Raw genomic sequence first — 26,696 nt, 5'->3', positions numbered from 1 at the left:
AACGCTACCCGCTTTGAATTTTTTATCTGTATCCTGCATGTTGTAGCGGCCTATTTAATTCCAGTTTTTTTTTTGTTTGAAACTTGTAGAGCTTGCAATACAATTTTCACGCTCAATGCCCCATTTTTAATCGATTATGTTGTGGTCGCACCTACGACTAACCTTTAATATATTACACGTAAATTATTATTTTATGTAATAAATCGATAAAGTTCAATTTTTGTTTGTTCGAAAATTATTAATTCGTATCCCCATTTTGTTTATTGTATGTTTATGGAACTAAATTTTTAACTTCTTTAAATATATCAACCTGGAAATTAAAAATTCCTAAAATTTTTTGTGATATAACTGTTGCAGTTTTAAAGAAGAACTAAATTCCCTACAAATGCTTTAAAATAAATTAAACCTTGCAATTTTTCAACAAACTTTAACGAATTTAAAAACTTCAATTTGCTTATTGTAGTAAGCGAATTTAATCACTTAAGATTCCTTGATAACTTCTTATTAAGGTCGTCGGATTCAAATCTTATAACGGCTTCTGATGGCTGGTTTTCAGAATTACTTTTACAACTAGCATTACGGCGCAAGTGGAAATTTTCCCTATTAACGTTCGAATCCGTAAATGAATTGCGAATTACGGAGGAAGAGAGATGATGAGTGAGTGACCGCGGTAATGCGGTTGAATTGTGCGTTTATTACCGGAGGATGTTGGAAATGATCGGGTAGAGTATATGGACGTATATTCATGGAAGAGCTACATATTATAGGTGGTCCTGGTAATAAACGGCTGCGAGTGAAACAGCTCGAAGGTGCATTAGGTGACATGGATATTCACTTCACTGTCCGGCAAATCTGAATTCGTGCGAATACTTAATGTGCCCGTTATGCAGATGTAAATGGAAATTAATAATTATTCACAGAGAATCGTTAAACAGTTTGTTAATCGCCTTTTAATCTCGCCTTTCAAATATCAAAAGCTATTTGGGATTTTTATTCAATTCAAAATACGTTTTAGTAAAGTAAAACAAATTTTATGTTTACTTAATGGTTGTCCTTTGTATTATGTAACCCCTCAAAAGATCGTTTCGTCTATTAAATCAACCCCAAGTTTACCTCGAAACGTTTCGTTTGAAATCGATCGTAAATAGAGAGCTTCTCAGACAGATCTAACTCTTATCGGCCAAGCCATCTGCCCTGTGTCCCAACAAAAGAGCGTTCGTCAATCACGGTAAATGCGTCTGCGATCGAACATACTTAAATGCAATTAGACTAAAGATCTTTCGTCTGGGATCGTTTATAGCAGACGACGCAAGATATCGTAAAACGTATCGACGTAATACTTGATGCGTGTATAACACGCCACAAAAACAGTTTAAGAAATGGAGCTTTTCAATTATCAATAACAAAACACAATTACAATCATCAATCCATAATGATTGTACTTTATAAAACGTATTAAAGATGAAAGTGCCTCTTTATTGCTACTACAACGATTGGATCTAAATTGAATTTTAATGGAAATCATTATTGCAAAATTTATAACGGCAAATATTTATATTGTAAGTAGTAAATCAATAATGTGCCTGGTAAACTACAACTTCGATTTAAAATAATCGAAAATAAAAATTAATTCGAAATAAAATTTAAAAAATATCTTTAATACTTACTACTTTCACCACTTTTGAAAGTTGCATGTGTGGTTGTAATAAATACTAAACATTGTACGGTACGAACTGCGAGTACGAGATTAAGGAGCACGAACGTGAAGTCAAATTACTACCCGGAATCCTAGAAACCACATGGACGTGTTGAAAAGTTAATTGAGCGTTCGTCAATTCAATTACCGGAGGAGATTGCAAATGTAACAACGTAATGTAAACTATAATTATAATATATAATATGCAACGGTTCATTATGCACACAAGGAAAAAATATAGCATTGATGTGATTTGATAAAAATCGTGAATATTTTATTTCTTTAAGAGGTCAACTTAGAAGTAAAATAACTGTTTATCCTAACTGCGTTATCATAGAGGTCGATCTAAGAAGAACAATCTGATTAACGTGTATAAAAATGCTGAAAAATGTCATTGCGTGCTAACCTACGAAAATAATAACAGCACTACATCAAGCTTGAACGTTTAGAAAAAAACACGCAAAGGCGTGCGCAATTACTAACGCTATATGAACCTAATTTATTAATTACTATAATTGTTTCCACCTACCGTGGAATATTGTTTAACCACTCCTATTATTATTTATTTACACTTAGTACATTTCTTCATTCCATCTCTAATTGATATAACATTATTGTGACATAAATTTCCTAATGGAGTTGGTGAAGTTTTGTGATGCAATCATATATTTACCTTGTTCTGATAAAATATGCGATAAAAATGTTTTGTTTCAATGACATCTGATATGTTGTTTAAACGAGAAGTGCTTTTTTGCACGCTATGAACAGAAGACAGGTTATCAAGTCTGCCTTAAACGTTTTGTAAATGCGTGTCTGTTCCAATATGAAAATCTAAAAAGAATTACCAATATAAATTTCCCTCGAGATACGATTTCTTCGACTTATTTTGAACTGCAATGAATCGTTTTATAAAAAATTAAATAATGTGGGAAAAAAGAAATTAATAAATCATATTAATTGAAATATGTACTTGTTGTAAGTATAAGCAAAAGTTTATCGAATTAAACTAATATAAATTCAAACTAAATGGAGAATTTATACAGGAATAATTGGAAATCGATTTCTACGACCCTTGACTTGATGGAATGATCGCCACAGGGAAATCGACATCATAGAAGGAAAGGGTGGATGACATAAACGCAATTTTTATTACCAAAGAGTTTGTCCGGTGGGAGACGGAAACTCGCAACTACCTCTCTGGCAAATCAAGTGTTTACTACTACTACCCAGCTTAGTTTAAACTCTCACGAATATAAACTAAAATTTAACAACATATTATCGCGTTTTAAATTTTATGTTTAAAACTAGACTTTAAGTAGGATTGGTTTCTGGAAGAACAGATTTTTGAAAACAGTTTTGCCATTAAAAAGGTAAGGAAAGAAGTACTTCGGCAATTTACCTTTTTATATCACTTTTAAATAATTATTTTACGACCAATTTTTTTTGATAAAATGTTAGTATTAAAATGTTCTGCCGTGGAGTAAGGTATCAAATAAAGGGTATTTGTGAACTAATGCATTCTGAAGATGCAAGCTTTTAAAATATACTATGTGTTATATGTGGCACATTTACTGTTTGAAGAAACTAGGAACTCGTATGTATAGGATACTTTATAGGCAAAAATCTCATCTCGAAGGATGATACCTTTGGGAAAGATGAGAAATCACAAGAAACACTTTCTCGAACTGTGCACGCTCAAAGCAGTGTTAGACTCGAGTTTAACCCAAGATTACCAAAGAGTTTTGTAAGTCCCAATATAAGAACACTACATCGAGTCCTTGTTGAGTTGAGACTTGTTTGTTGAAAAATAGTTAGTCAGAAAATTACCACAGGATGTTCCTTATCTCTGGAAGTGTTGTCGTTCCGATGAGCTTCTTAAAATTGAATATCGGGTCAAGAATTCTGGCTTCAGGATCGTTAAGGAATTCTCTTCAACGAATATATGAAGTGTAAACGGAAAATAAAAGGACAAACACTTTTATCAAAACGAATTATGATTTATGTAGTTGCTGTACTAAATGTGGCAAAAAATATGGCACATGTAGTTTCTGCCCCCAATAGGTTTGAACGGATAGATAATTAGCTGTTAGTTTGTGACTAGTTCAGTGTTTTATGAATGTCATGTACGAGGAATGATTAATTGCAAACTAGTGCGGAATTTGTAACTGTCCGATCGTAACTATGACTTAATTTAAATTTTTTTCACAAACAATTCCGTAAAAATCAGCAAATTTTAAAAATTGCTACGCACCATGCACCAATGTAATAACGAATTCAGCTTAAAAGGCTGACAGTAAAATCAGAATCGCAACTCGTAATTCACGTTGAATTCACGCGAATTAATTTAGATTTGGCAGACGAAAAAAATGATTTGCAAAATAATATTATAACTCTCGATTAATCCCTGAGAAGATTAAACAGATTTCTATTAAATTAAAAATTTTAATTGTGATGGTGTTTCTGCAAACATCACATTTTTTCGTGTAATAATACCAGATTAATACAAAATTAATTATAAAAGTAACTAAATACTCCAAATTGCGAACCACCTAATTAAAGACGGAAGATAAAGAGAAGTGAAGTAAACTTTTTCCAAGCGCACCTGTAGTAACGCTAAACTTTTTGACGTGATGTAGCCCAATTTTAAACTGGGAACACTGTTTATCAAGATTTAATTAACAAACTCGAATTCGTTCAAAAACCCATCTTACTTATTTCTAAGAAAAAAGTCTTACTCATTTCATAAAGTATTAATACACCGTACTTATGACGTATTTTGGTTTTAATGCAAAACAATTCCTTGTATCTTTATGATTGGAATTCAAACTGAATGAAGTTTATCAAGATTTAATTAATATAAACTTGAATATTCGTTCGTTTAGAAACGGATCTATTTTGGAAGGGGGGTTCAAGCGGGGGGGTTGACTAGATAATAAGGATTTTAGCGCGTGCGTTACCCCAACGGGTTCTTCCACTGTTGAACATGGAGCGCAGTTTTGGCCGCGCCACCGCCCGCGATCGTTCTTCAGAGTAGAGACACGCGACATCTCGCGACGGACATACGAAAACCACAACTTTTCAAAGCGCGCCAAATTTGGCTATAGATATTAATCGTTATTGCTAAATATTACAAAAATACTTAATCAAAGATAAATAAAAATAAAGAACTAAGAAAAAGAAAAAAAGTTTTTCGTGCGGTTGTAACTCCGCAAAAGTTATCCGAGTGATACTCGTATAAGTACTTTTAGGACTGTCTGTTACCATCGTTCTGGAATCGTTTTCTCGTCGAACGGTGAACAAAGAAAAGTTGCTCGTTACCATATTATGCACAGTCGATGAAATTCCCGACAGGAAGGGATATATCAAAGAGGAGGAGGTAATCATTTTCTTTATAAGTCGGATCGAATCGATTTCACGGTCCAGTTCAATGAAATACGTGTATGCATTGATGGAAATCTGAATCATATTTAATATATAATTTTTATAAAACAATAAATATTAAAAATAAAAATATGTCGATGTATATTGAATAAAAATTACTACAAAGTATCGTTCGATTATTCGATAGCTATCAAGTTAATACTTGCATGATATCGGGCAATAAAATTAATATCTAAATACTAAAAAGTGTTTTAACGGAAAAATCAAGCTATTAAATGGTTATTATTTAAATGTACAATCAACTTTATGACAATAGGCAACAAATTTTTTAAACAGTGTTTGCATCACTAATTAAACTAAACTAAAGATAAAGATTCTGAAAACTAGAATAACAAAGATAAAGGTTCATTTCATATCAAAGGATTTTTAATCAAGATGGATTAGGAGCGCCACCTCGTGAAATTTATTATTATTCATACAGAATAATCTCAAAAGAAAACCAACTATAATTAATTTATTTTTCTGTTCCACAATAAATAAATCATAATCCTGTTTAAAAGCGGGACTTTGGTTTATTTATAATGGAAAATAAATACAACACGTAACAATTCCGCGCATTATAGAAAATCCGGATTTAAATTGAAACCATTTTGATTTGGTAATAATCAAAGATAATCCATCAGGGTTTTGTATTAAAGCTGTTGACAGTCTTTTAGCAGTAGCACCAGTAATCAGTAATTTGTACCAATCTACTTGTAGAATGTTTTGATGTGTCACATATCAACTACACATTGAGGTTGGGCACATTAACTGCTAAAGTATATGTTATAAAAGATGATTCATCAAAACTGAGGGTTTCTACATAATCAAAGAATGCACACAACATTATGACCATATTTTTAGAAATTTAAATAAAATGTATGGGGATTCCAACAAAAAATGCAACGTTGTTGCCGAATATAAAACGAAAAAGGTCTTTAAGGCTATTAAAATTCATAACTTCTGTAAAACTCCAACTAGATTCATAAATTGTTTAGGGATTATAGAACTCTAAAGGGTACAGATTCAAATAAAAGATATAGTATTGTTTCAAAAATTGAAATAAAATAGTTTTGGGTGATCAAATCGAAAAATATCGGAAAAAAATGTACGCTTTAACGTTAACATAACTTTTTTGAAACTTGAAAGAAATATTCAGGAATTATAGTAAAAACTGAGCAGATTCAATAACCAATTTGAAATTGTTACGAAGTTTCAGATCAAATCAGAAAAATTTCAAAAGACTTTGCAGAAGAAGATTTAGCAGCGCAGAAATTAAAATTCCCAACCATAAAAAGTTCAACCGTTCCATTCTTTTCACAAATTGCAAATGACAATATGTTTATTTTTGCTACAACTATTTCCATAGCTTTCAAAATGACTACTTACTAAAAGATATCAGACATTTAGCTGAATGATTTATCTTCCTTGAGATATCTGAGGAAAGATTATAAACAAGGATTCTGTAATAACTAGTATTACAGCAAGTATTATTACAATAACATATAAAGTTGTAATAAGTATATTTTAAAGTAAATTATGTTTCCAAAGGAAGTTTCAATTAAATTAGAAAGAGGACCATGTGTTAGCGAGTTCTGAGGTGGGACTAGAACGTATTTTCAAAGTATTCGACGTAAAACTCATACTACCATCAAATTATTTAGAAAAGAGTCAAGGTCATTAACTCCTTTTCATATAAGCCCACTATTTATAAACGGACGAAATATTGATTGTTGCCATAATCATTAAAAATTTCATACTTTCTTTTATATTTATTACTGTTTATACTTATTTTTATAAGTTATTGAAAACTTATGGACGCTTAATAACAATTTGTCCATAATTATGCAATGTTGTGTAAAATTGAAAATAAAAACTTATTGTTCTGTTAATTTATATAAGAAAATTACGTGTTCCTGGTTTTGTTATTAAAATCCCATCAATTTTCGATTAATCATTAGATTTCTATCGAAAACCTCACACAGATCGTAAAACGTATCAACTAAGCCGATTAATTATTTACCATTCCCGAAACACCCAATTGCCTAATTGCAGAAAGCAACAATCGCATTTTCCTCTTAAATCGTATTTTGATGGTAACAAAGACATTTAGTTTAGTTTTTCAACATTATCACATTAAATTGTTTAAACTTCGAAATGTGTTTTGAAGCAAATATTGATCACTTTGTATCTGGTAACTTGAAATTTGAGACTCTATATTTATTGGAATTGTTGCCGCTCCTAGAAGTAGTATTGGTATCAACTAAAGATCCTACCGGTTTCAATACTTTTGCAACATCATCAGGAGTACTGAGTTAAATTAAAAAAATTCATATACTCGCAATTCTAAAAATGAAAGAATCCTGTTTGGTGTACTAAAACTACATTAAATTTACATTAGATTGCTTTTTATTTCATCTTCGTATCCCATTTACTTTTTGTGATATGATTTTTTTAATTTATTCTTTATAAATTTATGCCGAGAGAAACATTCATGCAGAGACTAATTATAAAAATTATGAGGTCCAAATTCATAGGGATAAACAAATAATTTCCAACAAATTAATTGCCAATTAAATTCGGTTTAATATCGTTTTTCAATTCATAAACATGTTATTTAAATTATCAAAAACCGAAAACAAAAAAAACGGATTATAAATAGCTTGTTATTCACTTTAAATATTGTGATACTTTAGACATCTTGTGTCAAGAGCATAATAATAATATGATTTATAGCTGTTATATTGGATACACAATTGGTTCTCTTACACGAAAATGTGATTAATAAAAATCTTGCTGAAGAATAAATTCTTTTAACCTTGTCAATCATTATTTTAGATCTACTTGTATATTAAAATCACAATACCATTCATTTAGTCATTGTGTTATGTTTAGTCAATTGATTTTAATTCCTAAGCCAGAAGGTTATTAATAATAAAAAAAACAATATGTGTTTCATTAAACGCTACATAGGGGACAATGTTAAAATTTAATAAAAATGTTTTTGTCGTATCTTCGTTAATATTAAAACCCGCTCGAATCATGTACCAACAAGGCGATCTTTATAGACGTCTCCTTCCGGATTTCATCTTTTCGGGTCTTAAATAAGGGCATCAGTAAATTTTTTATGAAGCGTCAGCTTTACGAGATATCGTGAATGCTGCATGATCCCGTCATAATCTAGAATTGCCCAGATACCGCGTAACTTTGGCGCTAAAACTTATTTTATTATTCCCATTTATGTAAGAATTTTAAATATAATGTATTTTTAATAAAAATTTTACTATTTCTACCTGCTTCTACTTAATGTCTTTTTTGGCGTGTACATAAATGTTGGAATACATCTTCGCGATGTTCATTTTTAGTCTTACCTTTCCATAAAATTTTCCGTTTAACGAGCGTTTATTCAAGCGTTATATGGGACAAGCTCATCCTGTTGGAAATATTGAGTTCCGCAAGAAGCAATTCAACCAACACTTGATTGCATTTTTCTTGATTTAGAGCGATCGCCAGTGAAAAATGGTCCAACGAATCAATCATTCAAAATATATCGAACTATGTACTATAAATCTTTATCGAAAGATATTTTAACCGTACATTTTTAGTATTATTTATTTTATTATATATTATTATGATCGTATAATAATATTATAATAAAACCTCGATATAACGGATTAATACTAGATCAATTTCTAGTTTTAGTTTAATAAAAAATATAAATCAATCTAATGTTGAAAAACAAATAAAGCAAGAACAAACACTAGCATTAGAACTAACACTAGACCCAGAACTAGAAACATTCGGGTTTAGCCGTCTTAAGAGACGTACGGCTAATCCCGAATGTTTCTAGTTGTAGGTTAGCGTTGGTTCTACTTTAGTTTAACAAAAATATACAGCTATGTATCTAACTAACACTAGAACTGGAAATAGTCGGGTTTATCTATGCGTTCCCAATTCCAATTTCGTGATTAATAAACAAAGTGATTTATTTTTTTTATGATTCATCCATCTCTTATCAGTATTTGCAGGGATGCATTAAATAGTCCCTTTGTGTTTTATTGTTAGTGTTCACTTTCAGAAGCTCATTGAATTTTCTAAGCTTCAAGTTGATTACACTTATTGTACAAAGTTCTCCATCGGTTTAACGCTTGAAGGAGCCTTACCTTTGTGTTGGGTTTATTATTAGGAATCCTGTTATAAAGTTAATTATGATTATTCCGATGTGATTCAGTGAACAATAGAAAAATTTGAAATATATGAATATGTAGCGGTCAAAACCAATTCTCATATTTTTCCTTTCCCTTTTTCGCAAATCTCTCTCGAGATATAGAAGCTCCATCTCATAAGTTCTCTTTTATCCTTAATACCTTCTCCAATTATTCTCGAGGGATTCACGGTCTTTGCTTTTCTTGTTTGCGGTGTTCTCTCGTTCGTCCTCCGGTATTATTCTCAATTTGTGCGGTGGATTCTAGCCCGCTAATCTTTACTTATTTCGAAATCTCTGTTTTCTACGTTTCTGTAATTATCAAGGACAAAAACAGTTATCCAGGAAGTTTTCGTGTTAAATTAAAATCGCGTTGTAACGGTAATATGTAAAGTAGAGTTAAAGTGAAAAAGGTAAACATAAAATCAAACGTGTACACTGAAAAGAATATACAATTGACGGAAGAAAATAAGATGCAAACGAAATGGGTACAAGGAGTAAAGTTAGAACATAAAAGTTCACAAGCCCTGTTAACAAGATATGCGGCATTGCATGTTTGGGAAACAGGGAGAATATAAATTTGTGCGCAAAACGGAACACCGTAATAAATTTTAACGTTAAATTCGGTAAGCAAACGAAATAAACTTGCGCGCAATGTACTCGCGTTTAAGGAATATTAGTCTCACGATTAGTTTGTTTGTTAAACCTCCCAACAAAATAAATAGCACGCCGAAGTTCATTCCGTGCGACGTAATATATCAATTTTATCTTGGAATTATAATAAATCAAAGATATCTGTTGCATCGGACTGAGCTGACCGCGGCCGGTTTACTCTAAACTCATACCCCTTTAGTGATTTATAAGCTACTATAAAGGAGGTTTTACTATACAATTCTCGGTATAAAGAGTTGAGAAAGTATCCCCCCTTTTCAACTTTCCTATTTTATCAGGCCAGGATACGGTTGTGTGGTTTTGCAAAATGTGATACATATTCAACGATATACGTCAACCACATATTACTCTTTCAGCGGACAATTTAACTTTAACTATAATCTTTGGTTTATAACTTCCATAATTTTCTTTATCCTTACACCATTTCAAAAAATTTATTATTCTTTTTCTTAAATAAAATGAAAAATCTCATTTTTACCCAACAGTTTCTTATTAAACTTTATTAAATTTTTATAAATTAAGTACTATTCGTCTAACGTCATAAATAAACAAAAAAATCTTATAAAAAATCTTAATAAAGTAAAGGTACTTGTAATTGAATTGAAATTGAATTATAAACTAAAAACTTAAATTGAAATAAGAAATATGTTAATTTTAATAAATTATAAAATTCTTTGATTAATGTAAAAACCCAGAAGTAGTGATACAAAAAATAGGTTAGTGTAGAATAGTGTCGGCAATAAAATTGATTTATGTGAGTAGACCAGCGACTTCATACATCCCCATAGAAAATAATCCAGAGGTAAAATCACATAATCGCGAAGATCAATTCACAGGACCATTACGTGAAATTATGCGCTCATTGAATGTTTTATGCAATAATCTGATTATGTGGTGCACTGTGTCCAATTCTCTCCTATTGGAGAGAGAATGGTGCAAGGTATGTCTTCTATGGAACAGATTTCTCTCTCTTCGTATTAATCCAATCATATCCATTTTCATGTTTTAGAACTACATTGACCTGTAAGATTTTGATTTATTGAAGATAATCTCACTTTTTCTGTTCTTCATCCCGAATGGTTCTTCATCATAAAATAATAATTTTAATAATTATTTGTGATGCCCATAACTTGTTATCCTCCAATATAGTAGAGTATAGATTGGTAGATAGGAATGGATTGATTTAATAGCTCTTGATAATTATCAAGAACGTTATTTGCTACCTGATTACACCACTTGTAGTCTCGAAGTGTAATTGTGCTACTATTTTTCGCCGGTCGAGTTTGTATGGTAGTGTAATTACTTTACCCATAACTTTATCGATATTTCAACACGTTTCAACTGATGTAGGAATCATTTCAACATTACTGTTTCATTAATAAAAACACAGTTGACCCATTTTCCGAAAAAACTAAAAGTAAAACAATTTTTATGTTCAAATATTTAGGCTAATAAAAAAAAGAAATAAGAAACAGGAAGGAGTTACTTTTGACGTGGATTGTATAATAATGATATAAAAACATCTGTTAACGATTTCAAGTCGAATATAAATTATTTAATTATTTCCTGCTGTATTCGCATTAAGCAACGTCTTCAAATTCTATGAGGTAAGTGCTCATTAGCCAAATCTTTCCACCTTAATACGCACTTTAATAAGCGAGAATCTTGGAGTATAGAGTAGTAATAGACGTTTCAGCAATGATGTTCACGTTTCAGTTCCTTAATTCAGATAGAGTTTGCGGTTGGTATCTGCACAACGTGAAGGTTGCTGTTGCAGAAAGCAACTCTTATACCTTCTTTAAGCTTTTATGGGCTTTAACTAGAGAAATGTCGAAAAGTCTCGAAAGTAACGTTTTATGTATTTAAGAGGCTTTCTAAAACTCGAGCTCATTAATAGTTTTAAAATGTTTAAATTAAATTAATGCCAATTGAAAAGCTCGCTTAAGCGTTTTATGTCCTTTCTATGCTCATTTATATCCGAGTTGATGAAATGTCTTTATTTTAAAGTTGAAATGCTTAAATGTAAAATGTGTCGAGTTTCTAGAATAACCGTTCCAATTAAGTAATTTCTTATCGTTCTTGTTCAGACATTTTAACTAAAACTAGTTAAAATGTTCCTTTTAAAGTTTCTTTGAATTTTAATATGCTATCTAATTATCATATCATATCCACATGCCTTAAGTGGAATTGAAGAAAGTTTTAACGAAAATGGCATGTCTTGAATCTAGAGTTTTATCCATCTAAACTGAATGAGCAAATTTTCTTTTCGAGGGGGGTGGGCGCATAGTCGAACCCAATATAAAGTCCAACTCGAATTCACGAACTTTGTTTTATTAGAAAAGGAATCCCTAAAGAGTGATATAAAATGCGGCGCAGTTTTTCATAATTTAGAGTGCTCGAAAAGTTTACGAGAAAAACCACAATTGTATTTTTCTTATACTCAGTTTATAATTTATGGGTATTTATTGTTTTCTCTATTCAGAAAAAACATTTTTTATTAATTCAATTTATTAATCATATCGGGATAACTCATTAAGATTATCCTCTGTGATTGACAGTCTAATACAAATTGGTTTGTCCTGTATATAGCTTTAATGCGTATACCTTTAGTAAGATGGTGGAAATGCATATCTCACCATCGATCTTAAGATGTCAGAGCTGTCCTCGTAGGCACTTAGGCAAAATTAATATTCTAATCCTTGCTCCGGTTGCTACTAAAATTACATCCGTTTCGAAATGAGTTTCTAAGTATTAATGCCTAAGAGAAGGAAAAGATCTAAAGTTGTGTCCAAGTTTACTAAAATATTACATTACAAGAATTATAAATGAGAATATTATATATTAATTAAATCATCTATTTGTGTAATAATAGTTAATAATTTCTCTTACGAATAAATCATTTAATTAAAAGCTTAGTTAAAACGTCGTCTTAAAAATTTTAAGACAAAAATCCACAAAGATAATTTTGCTGTTCGCGTATTGAACAATGAATGGAAAAGGTCTTTTTCATTTACGAAGGGAATTGCGTCCGAAAGAGTATGCCTTCCTACTCTATTGGGGTTGAGGTTGCAGGGATTTGCCCTTTATGACCGAAATATTATAGCGGTTTCCACCACGACGAACATGGAACAATCTTTTCCCCGCTTTATTCAATAAAATTCAATCTTTGAACGAAAATATTACCCAGTCTTCTAGGCATCGTTGCTGAATGAACCTGAATATTAAAATTTTAAAACCTTATGAAAGTAACGAAAAAAAAAATTGTTTACACCGTTTGTTTACTTTTTTTTTACGAAATGTTGATTGTGGTTTTATAATGTGTTTGCGCGAACCCGACATCCAATTGATAATCAAACATAACCGTTTAATAATGGAAAACATTCAACAACAACATCCGAAACAGTGTTACACCCAACGTGCAAATTTAAATCGACAATTAACGCGGTAATTAACGAATTCTGTCGACATATACAAAATACGATAATTGGACCCAATTTCAATTAGTGCTATTATTTAATTAACTTTTAATTTTCACCCACAAACCTTGAGCGATTTTATTTAAATTCGTGCGAATGAAGATTTCAAAAATCCACAGTGAATTTCTAATAAGGGTCATTATTCGTATTAATGAATATTCAATAAGAAGAAATTAAAAGGAACTTCGAATACCGTCGCGATGAATTTAAATTGGATTTTTTATTATTAAATTAACGCAAACGACTGTTAATTAAGAACCAAATCCTACTATGAAAGAAAAAAATGTACAAAAAGCTATAGAACAAAGGCAAGAAACTCAATTTTAGCTGCACCAATATACAAGTCGCATACTTGTTTTTTGAATTACTGCTTTACAAGTGTAGCTTAGTAGAATATGTTTTAATTAAGTCGGCTTTAACATAGGGCTAGTACTAACAATAAGTAATACTACACTTTTTATAAGATGTTGAGTAACTTTTCTAAAACTTTCAGAGTATAATATTCCGACTACGGTGGAGGAAGGAGTAACAAAAATGATTTATTCTACTGCAGTTCTGGGCGTGCTCATCTCTACTTTATGGCTGCAAGGTAAGCGCATATAATAATTTAATTTTGGTATAATTTGCCCTTAATAGCCATAAAGCTGTAATGTAATATTATTTTTTAATGGCGTTTAAAATTTTATAGTTATGGCGGTGGCTGACCATTCCTAGCGTACAACCTGCTTTATGGTTTTAGACAAAATCGATTTTAGCCTTTCTCGTAAAAAGTCTTTTATGCTATTACCATTACTTGTCTTCACTTCATATATCTAAAATAAAATTATTTATGAAGTGCAAACACATGAATATAATTTCGTTATTATTCTCTTTTCTAATTATTTGCACTTTAAACTGTTTTAATGAATAATTTTAATACACACAAATTCCAACAGCTATCCACACCGTTGCATTCTTTGTTAGTTAGTTCTAGTTTTAGTTCAACAAAAATACACTACAATCTAGTGCTATGTAACAACTGAAACTAGAACTAACACTAGACCTAGAACTAGAAAGTTTCGGGTTTAGCCTTGCGTCTTCAGAGTTTTAATTCTAGTTTTAATTCAATGATAAATATATAACAGTCTATCGCTGAATAACAATTAAAAGTAGAACTAATACTTGCATTAGAACTAGCACTAGATCTAGAATTAGAAACATTCGGGTTTAGCCGTCTTAAAAGACGTGAGGCTAAACACGAATGTTTCTAGTTCTAGATCTAGTGTTAGCTCTAGTTTTGCACTAGCACTATCACTGGAATTAACACAAGACCTAGAATCACTAGAATCATTCAGATTTAGCTGTATTAAGAGATGTGCGGCTACCCTAGTCTAGCGTTAGTTTTACTTTTAGATTAATAAAAATATACAATAATAGAACAATCGTCCATGATTTATACACAGTATAAACAACTCAAATTTATCTATGAACATGGAATAGAACAACTTGGGGAATAACTCGACTATTAATATTATATTATTATTATTAATATTATCAACATATTAATAGTATGATTTTAAACTATTTTGTTTCATTATATACGAAGTGCATTCTAACTATATGTAAGTTCCGTTATATCGAAGTTTTATTGTATTTGTTTAAAGATGAGTGTATGTACAAGTTCATTTTAACAATAGAAAATAGCCATAAACGTGATGTCTATTTACCGCGGTCTGTTGAGGAAACTGTTAGGTTAGGTTTGTTTGAGTTAGGACTCCTGCAACAACCATTGTTAGAATTCTCTCAGCTGCTCGACAATGGTATACGGACTGCAGTTGAAATAAATCATAAAAATTGTCCCGACCGCGCACTAACCGTAATAGGAACGTTTTAATCATCTGGGGAAATTAGAATGATGACCTACGTAACGGAAGAAAAGAAATCCAATCCAATAGGAAGAGCATTATGGACCTCTATTATGAAAAACGTAAATGAAAAATTATCTAAGGATAAATTGCTTTTAAGGTTTCGTTCCGTATCCGGATTGCGTTTTATGCAGCCGGAATAAAAAGGTGCCTCAACCTAATTAGCGGTTAGCTGGTTAGCAGAATTTAATCCTGCTCGGCAGGTTAAAAATGTAGCTCACGGGCGCCGACAAAACTCGAAAAAAGAAAACGTTACGCAAGTACAAGTCAAGCTTAATGAAAATTTTTTTAGAACTCCACATCCATTCGCCCTCGTCTCAAATTTTCCACAACGAAATGTGTCACCTGCAACTACGGCCGTAGATTTTGAAATGGGACAGTTGTTCCAGTTCTCGATATTGATTATTCTCGAATGGCACGATATATTAAAATGTAAAAATAGATCGTCTATATATTTCTTTTTAAGTGACATTTTAAAATATAAATTTCGTCAATATCATTACGAGAGGCAAAAAACATGAGGTACAAATACATCAATAAAGTAAATGTGACCTTTATTTTACAATTTATGTTTTAATCCAATTGGACACGTTTTTTTCAAATCCCCGTTAGCCAAATTTTTTCAATACTAATGTATCAACCCACAATATATAAACCTCCTAATGATACGCTTCGAGATAGTTACTGGTATGACATTTGCTGGTTGACGAAACTTGATTTAATCGATATGATTGGAAAGATATTCCAAGAAAGGTCACATTCCGAATATAGAATTTTAATTATCACATTACTACTGGGAACTTTAAGTTTCATAGTTTAATACTCCAGGGACACATATGTCTCGCAGTACAATACTGTTGGGACTTATACGTAAACTTCGTTTTCAGAGTAAAATATTCAGACTTCTTGTGAAAGCGATAAAAAGCACATAGTTCATGTTGAAATGTTCCCATTGCATTTATACACCGTAAAGCAAAAAGAGAAATAAACTGTCGAAAGTCAATCCAAAAACTTTCGTACTATTACATTGCACTTCTCTACATTTCAGTCTTAATATATAAATATGAAGAAAATAAGATTAATATTGGATTCTTTATATCATAAGAGTTTCCAAGTTAAAAGGTGATGTGAAATATGGGTACAAGATTAAAGTTAAGTATTAATTAATTCTTTAATAACAGATATGGATATGAACCTTGAGTAATAGCTACATGAAATGTTGGGTAAATGTTATGTAATCCTGAGAATAAGCTTATTACGGTAGCGATACTAGTAAAAAATACATTCAACTCGTGGTGAATCGTGGTGAAAAACCTTTAACTTCAATACCGAAGACATTTACAGTAACAACGCATTTCTAACAACTCTTAGTTACGTTTGTGGACCTCTGTCCTGTACACCTTATTTCGAGCTCAAAATATCTCTAAACGATAAGAGCAGTTTTATCATCTCTCTTTGTACTAGTTTGTAGTCCATTTTTTATTTAAAAGTGCATCCAACTCCAAAGAGACGCATGGGAATCTCTGTCACCTCTCCATTGGGCGCATCACTATTATCAGAGCATCAAACTCTTAACGTAAAACTACTTTCACGCATCTCTAGTATCAATGCTTCTCTGTGAGGATGGTAATGTATAAGCATTTCTGACACATTCATCATATTCTGTGTTGATGTATCTTTTCAATAGTCTGGAGACACAAGACTTTGTCCAATAGTCTCGGTAATTTAAAGCACCACAATAGAGATGAGAGTTGTCCAGAAATGTCTAAATGTTGTGAAATGGTTTATAAAATTCCCTATAAAGAATCCCCAGGGGAATACAAAAAGAACTTGATTTTATTGCTTATTGCAGAGACAGTAACAGCCATAGTTACTAATGTGATTATATCAGCTGCAGTTATTTCCATTATAATGCGATTTAGATTTAAAATTGTGATGAAGTCAATTCATTGATGTTCCAAATCTTTACAGTTTTATATTAGAGAAGAAAGATTAAATGGTCAAATAGTATGACCCCAAGAGTCCGTATTCGAAATGTCTTGTTTTTGTTTATGAGTGAGCTAATAAGTTTGCTCAGCTTGTTGATGATTAGTCCACGAAGAAAGGGATCCCTGGGAATCTTTAACATTTATCTTCATAAGCATTTTTACCATAACATCTTTATGTAGATGCAGATATAATTACAACATACCGCGCAGAGGGTTTGTATCGTACTACGAGATCTTTGCCATATTTCTACAAGGTGCATATCTGCTGTCAAATTATTTCTAGCTTCGAGTAATATAAAGATTAAATGAATCATTAAAACATTCTGCACAAAGAAAAGAGTTTTAAATGTACATTTTCAAAATCAAAATTAATTTTCTATGAAGTTGCTGGCATATTTTGCAGAATTGGGGTGTTAAAAAATATTCTTTTGGCGAGATAGATAATATAATAGTAAATAAACAAAATTTTAGCTTTAAAGAAAACACTTATGAACGTTCGGTACTAAATTCCGGCTATAAGTTGGGAACAGGAGCGAGACCTGTCGCCGTCTTTGCTACCAATAAAGTTGGTCTGAAGAGATGAAACGTGTACCGCGATTCTGCACAGAGATATGCTCACATACACACTTGAAGCGTATGCACGCCTCCGTTCGCGCGGAACAAAGGTATTCCGCATCTTCTTATCTTGACGGTTACCGATACGAAGCGTTCTCTATATGTAAGGCGAGGAAAGACATTTTACCATTGTGCCCGACTAACGGCACAACGTAGACGCTTTTCGTACTGTTCGTACATTACGAAACGTGTGTATATATCGTCGAATCCGAATCGATTCGGGAATGGGTAGAAATGGGGAGCGTCAACCGCGTCCGACTTTTATGGCCCCAGTTGAAATACGCCTCAGAGTGGATTGTAATTCACCTGAGAGTCACTAGTTCTGACAAGCTTTAAATATCGTCGCACTGTGCCGAATTGCCGTCGATCCTAATTTACAACAAACGACACCCGATAAAGTTACCACATACGTTCGTTATTAATTCCCTAACGAAGGTGAACATCATTTTTGTGATTCTAAAATTTTATAACTCTAGATAAACTGTATTTCCATATTTCCACATTTTTGTTGGGTATTATTAAACTCCCAAGAGTATTCAATTAAACCACGCAAATCTTCGTGACCATGAAATTTATAAGCCGGTATAATTTACAAGGGGTTCTAGTCTCCAGGGTCGATGAGAATTCAACAACTCCACCTTATAATAACAACTTTGAATAATACTCGCTTCATACTTTGTATTAAAATTTTATGCGAAACCGAATTGGATTTTGATATCATCTTCATTAACATTATAAAATAATAATAACGGAATTTGCATTTTTCAATTTTAATCATCCGCATGTTTAATAATAATATTTTAAGAATATAATTGAGTTATTGTATTTAATTAACAAATTATGTTAAGTGTTTAATAATGTTTTAATACCATTATAGAATGAAATTACTATCTGTGGTGAACACTCGACCAATTTAAACACAACCCCACGTTCCACAGGTACTCCCATCTGTCATTAGTGAAACTTAATAGAGTAGGTAGCGTAGAGCACGTTTAACGATACCCGGTATCAAAGTAATAAAGGAACGTGAAAGCAAAAGCACTTAGTGTGGTAGCGTCTCTAGAAAACCCACAAAAAAAGAACGAAGGTGCTGACGGTACAAAGAAACATATTGCGCGGTTAATGTGGAGAAACAAGGCGGCGAATTTATATCGGAAGGAAAACACGCGCTCCGTGGATAAAAACGATAAAAACTTCTTCGCGAAAAGAAGTATTAAAGGATTGTAATGGGCAAAACCAGGGTCATACTACGTCTCCCAAAAGAACACACACAAGCGGAATCTATAAACCTTTCTTTTAACGGCGGGACGAACGAATAAATCCTCGATGTGGATCCTGTGATGGTGGGTGCGTGTGTCGGAAAAAGGTAGATAAACCTACCTCTTTATTTATATTTTACCACACCCAACCTTTTAGGGTGTACATCTCCCCGACACGCCCTGCTAAAATTCTCGCGCGAAAAGGCAGTTAGGGGAAAAATTCGGGGATCGGTATAAATGAAAACACTTGTCTAGGCGCACTTTAAAACCGGAAATACCGTACGTGTAAATCCGTGAAGGATCTACGGTTTTATAAACGCGGATTTATACAAACTTTTACCTTGGAAGGCGTCTCCGCCTTTGATATTACCTTGCAAAACCTCGCAATTAGAGAATTTAATGAAACTCCGAAGTGACACTCGAAATAAATTGCACGGATCCATTTGGCGGAGAGGTCGAAACAGAAACAAGAAGGCAAGATTGATTCAACCCCTTTATTCGGAGGTGATTTAAGTTTCAAATTGGGATAAGAATTTCGGAATTTTAACAAAGGACTTTAATCGTGCCAATTAGAATCGGCAAAGATAATAAGTTGAAAAGAGTGTTACAAAATCCCTTATTAATGAATTGATTATAAAACACTTTCAATGAAAACCAAAATAATATCAACATCCCACAACAGCTGAAGTAAAATGAAATAAGTCACCTGTATAAGAATACAGAGTGAATAAAGAAGAATGTGAGAAAATTGTGTTGGAACTGTAACACCTTTAATAATAAAGGAAATAATTGATATAACGGATTAATACCGAAAAGGAAGAGTCTGTTATAGCAAAAAGTCCGTTATATGAAAAATAAACAACAATCTAACGCTAAATAACAATTAAAACTAGTACAAACACTAGACCTAGAAACATTCGTCTCCTCGTTTTACTTCTGGTGGAGACAATACTACTATAGAATCCAAGAGTATCTAGAATGTTAACGGTACCAGCTCTATAAGCATGAAGAACATGTAAGCTCTTTGCAATGGTTTACTCGGCTAATACAGCCTGTTTATGTCAACCGGGTATATTGTAACTATAAGAACGAGTGAGGCTCAACAACGAAAATCTACTGACTTGGTGTCATGAAGCAAATCTCAGAACTTACGAAGACCAACAACCCCAAAAGTCCAACAAGAATACCTGAAAACAAGTTACACACCAAGACGTCGAATACTAGCGCTAAAACTGAACCAAGGTAGAGATGACATCCGCGACCAAGCCTTCAAAGACGACACTTAAACGAACGACTAGAAGATAACATCGACAAAACCTTCAACAAGTTCTTTCCATTGATTTCACTAATGATATTGCTTCAGCTACTCAAATTCAACGCAGGATCAGAAGCTAAAATGGTGCTGATCAACGATACTGAAGTTCTACTGTCCCGTCATTTAAGTGTTTCAAATTTCGCAATGTACACCAGATCATCTAACTAACCACGAAGAAACATCAAAACATATGATTAAAACTACAATCAAGCATCACGTCAACCCAATACCGGACGTATGACACCTGGAAGCCACTAGTGTTGCCATTGCGATCACTGACTCACCATCTACAGCCGATTTAAACAGAATCTTCCCCCAGAAAATCATCTTAGAAGGGGAATTGAATTATAACTATTGTAATAGGAGCTCCAAATTGCCCACGCCTGCCGACAGAAATCTAGAAATTTTTCTTAATCAACGGTAATTGACCCGCAGGAACCCACTATGTATTCAACCAGCACTTTCAACGTTCACGATTACTCTGTGTTGAAGAAAGTGACGATGTCATATGAACTCTACATCATCCCCAAGCTGTATCAGGCCACAATCCAGTCCTGCGGCAACTGGGCTTACGAACACAAAACGGGAGCTGCTAATAACACCCGAATGTTGCTAGTTTTAGATCTAGTGTCAGTTCTGGTTTAAGTTCAACGAAAAATATACAACAATTTAGCGCTGAATAACAACTAAAACTAGAACTACCACTAGACCTAGAACTAGAAACATTCGGGATTAGCCGTTTTAAGAGACGTACGGCTAAACCCGAATGTTTCTAGTTTCAGGTCTAGTGTTAGCTCTAGTGTTAATTCTAGCTCTAGTTTTAGTTGTTATTCAGCTTCAGGTTATGGTATACTTTTATTGAACTAAAACTAAGTCCTCAGACGCACGGCTAAACCCGAATGTTTCTAGTTCCAGGTCTAGTCTTAGTTCTAGTTTTAATTGTTATCCAGCGCTAGGTTGTTGTATTGAAACTAGAACTACCGTCCTTGATTTATGCCCCGTATAGACAACTCGGGGAATGCCCCGAGTTTATCTATGAACATGCAATAGAGCAACTTGGGAAATAACCCGAGTTTAGAGTTTTTTAAATAATTTAAACAAGTTATGAGAAATTATATTTTTATATTACACATATATTTTTTTAAATGTTTACTAAGTGAATTATAAAATGTATGGTGCTTAACAAGCAATGTAAAATTATTGATTACTCTCACAACCGCAACCTTATAAGGGTTGTAACCACCCTAACCCTTAAGTTAATTCACGCGTATTTTATCCCCCCACAACTTTATTGACGTAAGAAATTTCCTTTAAATAGAACGTTTCCCCCGTATAACCAGTCAGTTTACCCTCACACATTTTTACAATCAAATACATAATAAATTTAAATCTGAATAATGTAAAAGACAGGGAGTAAAAATGTATAACATTTCAATCTCAGAACTTTATAAATAGATCACGTTTCGGTTTTCCTCGCTATTAAATTTATGTTGAAGCGTCAACAAACACAATTTCCTATTGTAATTCCGGTTTAGTTTGCGTCGAAAATTACACGAAACCAGAGCGGAAACTCTTTGCCCGCGAAAACACGCCACGGTCTACATATTTCTCAAGCTAATGCTCCCGCGGTCGCTGCACATAAATAGTTGGTAAAATATATACGGAGGAATACAAAGAGGAACGTGAACGTGAAGAGAAATATCCATACGTATCTGTCACACTGTCGCTCTTGCGGCCGAAAACGTCGCGTCGACGAAGGAACTATAACGACTAGAAAATAAATTCTCACCAGTGTGCATTCTGTGGTCCACAAACGTTATGTTTGTGTTCGTCCGCTAGCTGTGAGCGAGCGACATCGACGAATATTTGCGCTTTACGAAAAAGTCTACCAAAAATGCAGTAGCACTCTAACAATAAGATATATAGCCGGTGGGACACGCTTTGGCCACCCTAGTTCATTTTAAATTTAAGTGAGTTACGCCACCACCCGGAAGTTGATTAAATTACACAAGCCTGCGAATTCAAAGTTTTTTTATTTTTATTTTTGTTCCGTAATTCGGAAAATTAACCCATTTCGGACGCTGAACAAGCAATTCTATTCAGCAATATATATTCAATATTATATAAAAGTGCGCAATAATATTTTATAAAATTTATTAAATTATTTTTAAAATAAAAATGAGGATCAAAAACATATTAAAAGTGAAATAAAATATAATTTTGGATGCGATGATTAAGGTAAAGTGGAAACATGCTGAATAATTTATAAATTAATGTTATCTAAGTGCAAAGGTCCGTTCCCTTAACCAGCAACCGGTCACGAGTCGTAGCGTGAATCAAAGTACTTAAGATTTGAACCTGTTAACTTAACATTAAATTTCAACCGTAAATTATGTTAAACATGGTCCATAAACGATTTTGTAATTTCAGAATATCGTTCATTGCAGCATCGAAAAATTTATTGTTAATAAGTTCATAATGCATAAAAAGCCAAATTACATAGGTCAAAAGCATTTAAATTAGGAACACTCAATTTTATTACGCTGTCCTTTATTTCCAGTTAAAATGTTAAAATTCACCCCGTTGTAATTAGTAGTAACGTTATTAATTCAGATATATTTTATTCATGAAACCACACGCGTTGTTTTCACGTATAAATTTTAAGAGCATTTATAAATATATTTCAATAATTAAAATAATACTGTTATACTGACCAATTTAATATAAAATTTTGTCATAATTTAATTACAACAGATTAAAAATTATATCGCAGTTATAATTACTTTAAATTCCTTTTTATCTATTATTTCAGATTTCGTTAAAACACTTTCCACTTTAAACTAATCCGTACTATATAAATATTCCATTAAATAATCCGTATATATAAAATAAACAATAATATAGGTATATGCACGCTATAATCATTTTATCATTCATTAACAAACTGCATTTAATGTGAGTGGCACTTTCGATGTTACAAGATAAAATGTATCAAACACAACAAAGCTAATTTTCCATAATTCCCAGTCACGGAAATTCCCTGCCACTCAACTAGTGGCGTGCATTTCTACTTTTAACGATATAATATCTAATCCTACATTGAAAACAAGTATTATTATATTCATTAAAAAATGAAAATAACACAGTTATTAAAGTGTTTCTGAAGCCGATAAACACTTAATTCAATATATGATTTTTCGTATCTATGTAGAAACGTACATGTAAATTTTAAAGATATATGTCATCCTTATAATTAATATATACCTATAGATGGATATGAACAAAAAGAATTCAAAAAAAAAATGTTTTCCTAATTTTATAAATAACCTCTCTCCCTCTCTCTCTCTGGCTCTAGAGCCCGAATTGAACCTTAGCCAACCTCAACCTTTGTCTCCAATTTTCCCTGTCTCTGACCACTTTCTTCTCCCTATCACCACCTTGGCGTCCCGACTGATTGCATCCTGATTGCCCTCCTTGCATCCTTCTACTGATTAGTCGCTTAAGCATTTTCTCTTCTCCCATTCTAATCCCATGACCACCTCATCTTACACGCTAGAGTCTGATGAACTTCGATAATGGCGAGTCCTTATAAATGTGATGGTTGTATCTTGATTTCCATATATAAATTTCTTATACTGGCCTTATTATTCTCTTTAATATCAAAAATATTTACAATTTCTGCCGACTTCTGAGTCAACGTCCATGATTAACTGACAATTGGTCTAATCACTGTTCTCCATATTTAATATTTGGTTGTTCTGGAAACAGAACATCTTCACTTCTATTTCCTCCTTCATTCTGCATTGTGTTTCCGGTATTTTCAGTTTTTCAATGTCTAGTTTTCTATGTTTAAACATATGTTCTATTTGGTTCTTTGTGATACCGTCTGGTGAGATCCATGTCGGTTTATGTACATTCATGTATGGGAAGCATGTTGAGCTGATAATTCACTGTTTTCGTTAGTCTCATTGTGTAAGCTGTCTTTCTATGCTGCCCAAATATTCGACATCGTTGCCAATTTTTGCATTTGTGTCTCCAAGTAGTATTGTAAAGTCCAAGTACTAATATCATTTCCAGGGATCGTATCGTACGCTACTCGAATTCTACTTACTGATAAATTGTCTCTTTTTTATCTTGGTGCAGCTCTTCTGTTAGGCTATATACATTTATAATTGTTACATCGCAATACTTTGCACGTACTCTTAATTTGCATAGTCTTTCGCTTATGGATTAAAAGTGCACTATGATCGATTTTATTTTGTTATCCACTATAAAGGCTACTCCTAGTTTCCTTGGGCATGTGTGTTTCCCGCTATACATTATAGTAGGGGTTTTTGTGCCCCTGATGCCTAGTCTGATACCTAACCGTCTACTTTCTAGTATAGCTTTGATTGTTGGATTATATTTCTTTATTTCAATACTAAGACTTCTTCAATATTCTAAGGTTCCATGTTCCAACCTCATAATCCAATTTCGTTCGTGGTAGTCGTCGTTGATAAGACCACCCATCCGAGGCTAGGTTGTAGATTTCGGTACAATTAAGTTTTACGGGAATGGATTGTTAACCTTTAGCCCAATCCTCCTCCTTTATCTGGGCTTACAACCGGCAGTGATGATTCCTGGGCTACTCAATCCACTCATCACTATTATTATTAATAATAGTAACTAACGAATTCAATAAAATCTTGTGAAATGTCGGAAAATATGGGAAACTAGAGTGGATTATATTTCAAAATCAAGATAGCGCAGATGCTACTATAGTTTTACTAGATTCACATCACTGGTGGTCTCTAGAGTTATGGTTACACTGTTATTATTGGAAAACTGAACTGAAAACTCAACTAATATATACTTTTGTGACGTTGACCTTTAATCTATCCATGGCTGGAAAATGCCAATTGTTCGCTTTAGTCCCGCAAACATTTTAATAATACTGACCGTTTAATTTCGAGCCATGCTAACAGACACTCTGGTTATTATTATATTGCACCAAAAAAATCTGATGAAATCTGGCAACATGCATAGCATCCAATAGTAGTGTTTATAGTGTCGCCTGCTTCTAAAAAAGATAAATAAGGCCTTAAAAAATATAGGATCTCTACAAATTATAATATTTACCTATATTAAAATAAAAATTGAGATAGATATCCATGTTGCAAATAAAATTTGAATATAGAATTAAATAAAACAAAATAGGTTAACTTTGCACTTGCATAAATATTTTAATCGGGACCGGTTTCGAAGTTTACAACTCCATCCTCAGCCGAAAACTATATAGAAGTAATAAAAATGCAATTAATCTATCTTATAAGACAAAAAATCTTTTAACAAATGAAACGAACAAAACAAAATACTCACTGTCAACAGGCGAAGCTAACAGATGTAATCATCTTAAAAAACGTTTTGAAATGTTGAAAAATTTTTGAAAAAGTGAACAAATTTAAATTTTATACAATAACCAGAAAAATCGTTAAATTCGCAAAAAATCAAAATGGAGGAGACATGAGACGTGACGTGGATGCGTAAAAAAGTTATAATGTAATCTAAAAAACAATGAACCAAATCAATTAAAGCCAAAATATCATAAAACAACTTACAAAATAAAAACTTTAGTTGAGTTTAAATAAAATTCTTCGTGAAAATCAATAATGAATTATTACGACGCAGGTATGACCCAAGGTTTATATGTATATTAAAGGTTGTCTAAGTTCCTATGCTGCAATACTTTGATTTTAGTTTGTGGGCGAGGGGCAAGAGCAGGAGTGTTTCGTGACGTAAGCGATCACGGATTGCGCACGCAACCTCATGGCCATGTGGTGCTCCATGCCTTTGTTTAATTTGAATTGCTTGGCGGTATTATTTTCCACATGTGACGTAATGCGCAGTATGGTTGCGTACGAACCTAGACAACCTCTTATATATAAACCTTGGGTATGACCATCTTGGCGGAGCGAGAAGAAGAGACTGACGACCGAGAACCAGAAAAGTAAGAACGCAATAAAACCGGAAACAACAAAAAATTTAAAAAATTAAATCTTTAAATTGAAATTAATTAGATATGAAAAAATAGGTTTGCGAAAGAGTTGAAGTTGTTCATTCAGGAGTTGAAAATTATTAATATTTTTGTTTAGTAATTTCTAAAATTTC

The 26,696-nt window shown here is 32.7% G+C and overlaps 1 protein-coding gene and 1 long non-coding RNA gene across 3 annotated transcripts in view; one reads left to right on the top strand and one right to left on the bottom strand.

The window, feature by feature from the left end:
* Window positions 1-4,691: 4,691 nt before the first annotated feature.
* LOC111425821 (limbic system-associated membrane protein) overlaps window positions 4,692-26,696 on the top strand; it is a 69,131-nt gene continuing 47,126 nt past the window's right edge. The window contains exons 1-2 of the mRNA XM_023060079.2: window positions 4,692-5,072; window positions 13,962-14,057. Of these exons, the coding sequence (XP_022915847.1) occupies window positions 14,003-14,057 (55 nt within the window). The 5' untranslated portion in view covers window positions 4,692-5,072; window positions 13,962-14,002. The remainder of the gene's footprint in view (window positions 5,073-13,961; window positions 14,058-26,696) is intronic.
* On the bottom strand, window positions 22,687-26,478 carry LOC111425822 (uncharacterized). 2 transcript variants are annotated; one of them, XR_011639716.1, is made up of 5 exons: window positions 26,147-26,478; window positions 25,908-26,092; window positions 25,668-25,819; window positions 25,488-25,608; window positions 22,687-25,433 (listed from the first exon to the last, which is right to left on the bottom strand). It is a non-coding gene; the product is annotated as an uncharacterized lncRNA (long non-coding RNA). The 2 variants fall into 2 exon arrangements; XR_002707739.2 differs by having other exon boundaries at window positions 22,687-25,608.

The sequence above is a fragment of the Onthophagus taurus genome, chromosome 2, assembly GCF_036711975.1.
Source record: "Onthophagus taurus isolate NC chromosome 2, IU_Otau_3.0, whole genome shotgun sequence".
Lineage (NCBI taxonomy): Eukaryota > Metazoa > Arthropoda > Insecta > Coleoptera > Scarabaeidae > Onthophagus > Onthophagus taurus.
This window is presented reverse-complemented; position numbering and strand designations above follow the sequence as displayed.